The sequence below is a fragment of the Petromyzon marinus genome, chromosome 39 (assembly GCF_048934315.1).
Source record: "Petromyzon marinus isolate PM22_M1 ecotype Great Lakes invasive population chromosome 39, UKy_Petmar_22M1.pri1.0, whole genome shotgun sequence".
In the NCBI taxonomy this organism is placed as follows: Eukaryota; Metazoa; Chordata; class Hyperoartia; order Petromyzontiformes; family Petromyzontidae; genus Petromyzon; species Petromyzon marinus.
Genome location: NC_133705.1, coordinates 5,259,112 through 5,265,111, shown reverse-complemented (window position 1 = coordinate 5,265,111; position 6,000 = coordinate 5,259,112). Strand labels below are relative to the sequence as shown.

At 50.9% G+C, this 6,000-nt stretch overlaps 1 protein-coding gene across 3 annotated transcripts in view; it reads right to left on the bottom strand.

Moving 5' to 3' along the window:
- Window positions 1-607: 607 nt before the first annotated feature.
- LOC116950550 (PEX5-related protein-like) overlaps window positions 608-6,000 on the bottom strand; it is a 54,115-nt gene continuing 48,722 nt past the window's right edge. For all 3 annotated transcript variants that reach the window (XM_032968424.2, XM_032968423.2, XM_032968426.2), the window contains one exon: window positions 608-3,771. In XM_032968424.2, coding sequence (XP_032824315.1) covers window positions 3,573-3,771 — 199 coding nt within the window. In that variant the 3' untranslated portion in view covers window positions 608-3,572. The remainder of the gene's footprint in view (window positions 3,772-6,000) is intronic.

Here is a 6,000-nt window from a genome sequence, read left to right as displayed (position 1 = left end):
TTCATTCTTTTTGCCACAATTTGTTGGCTGCTCGTTGCGATCCCTTTGCAGTGGTAACAAGTCGTTGACTCGTAAGGCAAATTACACCCAAAATACGTCAAACAAATCTTAAATTGTTTTGTTCTCCGTGACTTTACCAAAAGACCCAAAGAATATTCATCTTTAAGCTTCAACGCAAGTAAAGCAACATGGCGCTCAGCACGTGGTCGTCCTGCCAGAACGTTGAATTTGTTATCGGTGAAAATGAACGGCATCCTTTAAAAGCTAAGTCATCCGAATTTATATACAATCAGAGTAAAAAATAGTTGAAACCATTTTAGCTTATAATATCTTTTTGCAATCATTTCAAATAGAATCTGCGGCACACAGCACGCTCCCATTGAATGAGGGCACAGACTAAATAATGAACGTGTCGGTACCGACGTCTGTCTTGCGGCTGGGCGAAGTAGGCGTGAAACAAGTGAGCGGCAGTAGTGACATGGGGCAGCAGCAACAGCACCAACTCTCTAGAGTTAGCACTGAAGGGCTATGAAATAGAAGTGCCTAGGGCCTACAAGAACCTTCATCCGACCCTGGTAGAATACATTTTTACAAAATAGGACACCCCTTCAGGTGCTCGAGGGTTTATTTTATACGTTATACATTTTCCACTTCAGCATATATTATTGCACACAGTTGATTAAGAGATTATTACAGGAAAATGATACATTTCTCTTGGTGTCCTAAGACCATAACAAAGTGCATTTTGGAAGAGCACACCGCACACGATAGGGGTTTGTAAGGTTAACAGCAGCGATAGCAATTGCCTGCGGCCTACAGCGGCCCCCCCCATCCCTCCCTCCGGCCGCCTGTGCGGCCCACTATGGCCAATCTTGTTATGACAAAGATGGCTTTGGGCAGGGGTGGCCAAGTTTGTCCTTTGCCGAGGGCCACATAGGACATGTGTTGCCTTCGGTGGGCAAAGACGGTTGACCCGTGCAGCCGTTAACAAGACTGTTGAGGCAAGCGCTGTTGGCGAGCATCTATAGAGGCCGGTACAGGCGCACAAGGGCCAGAACCACATCCGTAACCAGAAGAGGAAGTCGCAGGCAAACTGCAGCTCAACGGGGGGGGGGGGGGGGGGGGTAGGAGGCGGTGGCCTGGTTTATAAAGTTGTTTATTTACTTATCTCGTTGGTACGGGGACCAGCATCCCGGTGCGGAGATTTGTCGGTTCCAAAAATACACAGTCGGCGCTTCATAGCTGCGCGCTCATTTGCAGCGGCATGGCCCGGACTGTCTCAAAGTCCGGGCCATGCCGCTGCTTCTCCATTTGATGAGAAACGGAAGAATTGGTCACGATCGCAGAGGCGACAGCGGGATGTTGATGCCCCCCACCCTCCCAACCGCCCTTTTAGCGACACGGTTGCGGTAACCCACCCGACTTTACGCAGGTGCCGGTGGTGCATTGCGGGAGGCCGGCACTACAGGCCACGGATCGAAGCGCCCGTGCGTTTGTGAGAAGCCGACAACGCAGATATGCTAGGAGCTGCATGCTGGGAGGTGGCCGTGTTAAGGCACATGGGGGGGGGGGGGTTTGGCAAGCAGGGGAATTCCAAGATTGGCGACAAGTGCCACCGCGCTGGCACCGAATCCATCGGCGTCTTGGTAAGTGGAAGTGAACGGCGCCCCGCTTGGGACGTTGCGGGCCGCATTGAAGAGCAGCGATGCCACGGTGTAATGCCACAAAAGCTCCACTGCGGGTCGGAGTAACTTTTGAACGCTCGTTTCTCATCAATGAAGCTTCAAGCTACATCCGAGCCTGGGATCACAGCTCCGGATATTCACCGTCAAAACTCTCCATCGATCAATTTATGGGTGGCCGATTGATCTCGGTCGCGAATTTACCGTGCGTGTGATTACTTTTTATACTATCTATCTTATCCGATATTCTTATTTTTATACTATCTTCGGGCGACCGTTCTCGCTGATTACCTAAAAGAATTGAGTTGATCGGGGTTCCTGACAAAGAGGAAAGGCCACCTTCTCTCTCCCCTCGTGGTTCAGTTCATGTGAGTTGAAGATGACCCCACACTCTCTCCATCTAACACTCACAAAGACACAGAAGGCTTCAGTTAACACATTTAAATTGTTTGGGATAAATGTGGCAGATTTGTGTTTATACCCTGTTATATAGATCAGGCCTGGTATGTAATGTGGTCAGAGCATTCACACGGCCGTAAGTTACATTTCCTAGTCATGGTTTGCCTTGGCCAATCATTATCCGTCCAGGACCAATAAAGAGTTGAGCACTTGGTGGGAAGTCAACATTGGTCAATTGGTCCCCGCTGACTCTGATACATGTTTTCTCTTTTTCCACTGGACAACTGAGCCGTGCCGAGCCAGCCCGGCATGGCTCAGGAGGCGCCAGGTTGGCTTTACCACTGCAGAACTCGAGCCACGCCACTGACGTCGCGGTCGCACGCAGCGAACAGAGTCGGTGCTCACTGGCAATGCGCAACGAAACTTATTAACCCTGACCCCTGCAAGTGGATTCGTGAACCCATTACGGACATTTGTTATTGCTTTCCTTTCAGTGTGGTGGGGGTTTCTCCGGGGTCTCCGGTTTTCTCCCACACGAAACTAAAACGTGAGTAAAAAAGGGAATCGGGGGGGGGGGGGGGGGCAACGTCCCAACGGCAGGACCCCCCTGAGACTGAGGAGGTTCTCCTGTGGATTAATGAGTTAAGTTGAAGTTAATATCGGTGGTGATTTTCATCCGTAATAAAACAAACGCCCGTAGGAGCGCGGCTCTGCTGCCAATATGAGCAGCAGTCATCGGAACAACATATACGAGACGTCGTGGATGCTGCTTGTATGAGATTCCAGATGCTACTGCTGCCAGTATGTGTGGTTATTCGCACTACCTGCGAATGTCAATAGCTTGGCTGAAGTCTCGACTTGACCATTGCCCGCATGGACATCTTCAGGTCACTTTCGTCTGTGCGAGTGTTTTTGTTATTTAACATCACCGCTGCCTGTATGAGCCTCCTGGCGCCCATCACGAGTGGCGCATGGATGCCTGTATGGGGGACTGGTCTGAAGTTGTCGCCTCACAGTACTAACGTCACCAACCAACTGCGTATGGGCGCCTCGTCTCAAGCGCTGACCTCGCCGCTGCCTGTATGAGGTCACTGCCCACACCCGGCTGGCGTCACGTCAGTGCTGCGGGAACGCTTGTACGAGCGCCTGGTCCCAAGTCTGAAGCTGCAAGTGTCGCGGTCCTGTCGTCACCGCCGCCTGTAGCAGGGCGCGGTCGGCACGTGACCGGCACCGCGTCACTTCAGTGCTGCGTGAACGCCCGTATGACCGTCTCGTCTCAAGTCTGAAGTCGTAAGCATCACGGTCCTGTTGTCACCGCCGCTTGTAGCAGGCCGCGGCCTGAGGCACGCCGTCGCCTGTACGTTGGCCGGCGGCGTCGGTGTCGTCAGCGCCGCGTAAACGCCCGTACGAGCGCCTGGTCCCAAGTCTGAAGTCGTAAGCGTCGCGGTCCCGTTGTCACCGTCGCCCGTAGCAGGGCCTGCACCGCCGCCGTCAATGCTGCGTGAACGCCTGTATGAGCGTCTGCACGTCGCGGGCATCCGCCGCGCGGCACAGCTCCGCTTCGCCCATGCCGCTGAGCGCCAGGCGCAGCGCCGCCCAGATGTTGTCGGACATCGCGGCCCCATCGCGCCGTCTCCCGAGGCTCTTGCGCTGCTTGACCAGTGCCTCGAGCAGGTCCGCCACCGCCTCCCTGCACCCGAGGGTCACAACCACAGGCGAAGGCGGGCTGTTATCAACGGAGGACCGCAGGGTTTGGGCAATCATTGGTCGGCGTTGGCTTCTGGCTGCTGCTGCCACCGCCGCGGCCACCTTTCGGCTTTGTCTGCGGGTTCATCGGCGAACGTGAGATTCACGTTTCCAAGAACGGAGTTGCAATGTAAATGCCGTTGTAATATCTCCCCCCCTCCCTCCCCCGCGTGAAGCCTTTGCCAGGCCGTCGTTGCGAGCGCTGTTGGCGAGCAGCTATGAAGGCCCGCACGGCACACGAGTGGGTGGTGCGGCCAGCCCCACGGCCGATTTCCCCTTTGTCTCCCCCAGTGGTGATGCTTGAGCCACACTGCGTAACAGGTACTCATTTAAGGCCGAGTCGGCCGTAGAGAAAGGCCCATGGACGGTTCAGATAACCGACGCTAAAGTTGTAAAGTTGGACGCGAGCAGGAATCGAACTTGCAAGCATGGATTTTCTCCCGGGAGGTCTTTGTTTTCCTCCCATACGTTAAAACTCATTAAGTAGCCGGTAACGCCTTAATATATAGAGCAGTGGCTTCTCAAACGGGAGTACGCGGTGCCCTGGGGGGGTACACGTGGCAATGTCCCAGGGGGGGGCTACGTGAGGCGATTTATAATTGTGTGAAATTATATCGTCGGTGAATAATCACGTTGTATGAATCTGCCAAGATAAAATAACTATGCTAAAAGTGTAATCTACATGGTCACCCAGAACAATATAAAAGACCTTTATAAACTCATCGATCATAACACAATGCGGGTTTACAAGAGTAACCGGTGAGCGTGATCGAATGACACCGGGCACGCAGAGCGTCCGTTCGATTGTTTTCATTCGCTTGCAGTTACTCGCTCGTTAAGATGGTGATACCTTATAAAATGTACAATTGGTTCAAATATATATTTACGTGGATCTAAGCCAAAATAGAACCTGTAGTATGGATTAAATCACGAAAGCTTTAAATCGAAATTTAATTGTATGTATTTTTTATTTGCTATACAGCCAGATAATACGACAAATCGCTAACCTTAAACACCCGGTCGTTTATAAATGTTGAAGGCGGTATAGTACTATAGTAATAGAGCAAGTGCAGAATCACTGAACCGGAATTGATAGCTTGAAAGCATTTAGCACGGGGCCCTTCAAAGTGCAGGCCCCATAGCTACAGTGAGGGAAAAAAGTACTTAATCCCCTACTGATTTTGTACGTTTTCCCACTAACAAAGAAATGATCAGTCTATAATTTTAATGGTAGGTTTATTTTAACAGTGAGAGACAGAATAACAACAAAAAAATCCAGAAAAACGCATGTCAAAAATGTTATAAATTGATTTGAATTTTAATGAGGGAAATAAGTATTTGACCCCATCTCAATCAGAAAGATTTCTGACTCCCAGGTGTCTTTTATACAGGTAACGAGCTGAGATTAGGAGCACACTCTTAAAGGAAGTGCTCCTAATCTCAGTTTGTTACCTGTATAAAAGACACCTGTCCACAGAAGCAATCAATCAATCAGATTCCAAACTCTCCACCATGGCCAAGACCAAAGAGCTCTCCAAGGATGTCAGGGACAAGATTGTAGACTTACACAAGGCTGGAATGGGCTACAAGACCATTGCCAAGCAGCTTGGTGAGAAGGTGACAACAGTTGGTGCGATTATTCGCAAATGGAAGAAACACAGAAGAACCGTCAATCTCCCTCGGCCTGGGGCTCCATGCAAGATCTCACCTCGTGGAGTAGCAATGATCATGAGAATCGTGAGGAATCAGCCCAGAACTACACGGGAGGATCTTGTCAATGATCTCTAGGCAGCTGGGACCATAGTCACCAAGAAAACAATTGGTAACACACTACGCCGTGAAGGACTAAAATCCTGCAGCGCCCGCAAGGTCCCCCTGCTCAAGAAAGCACATATACATGCCCGTCTGAAGTTTGCCAATGAACATCTGAATGATTCAGAGGACAACTGGGTGAAAGTGTTGTGGTCAGATGAGACCAAAATGGAGCTCTTTGGCATCAACTCAACTCGCCATGTTTGGAGGAGGAGGAATGCTGCCTATGACCCCAAGAAAACCATCCCCACCGTCAAACATGGAGGTAGAAACATTATGCTTTGGGGGTGTTTTTCTGATAAGGGGATAGGATAACTTCACCACATCAAAGGGACGATGGACGGGGCCATGTACCGTCAAA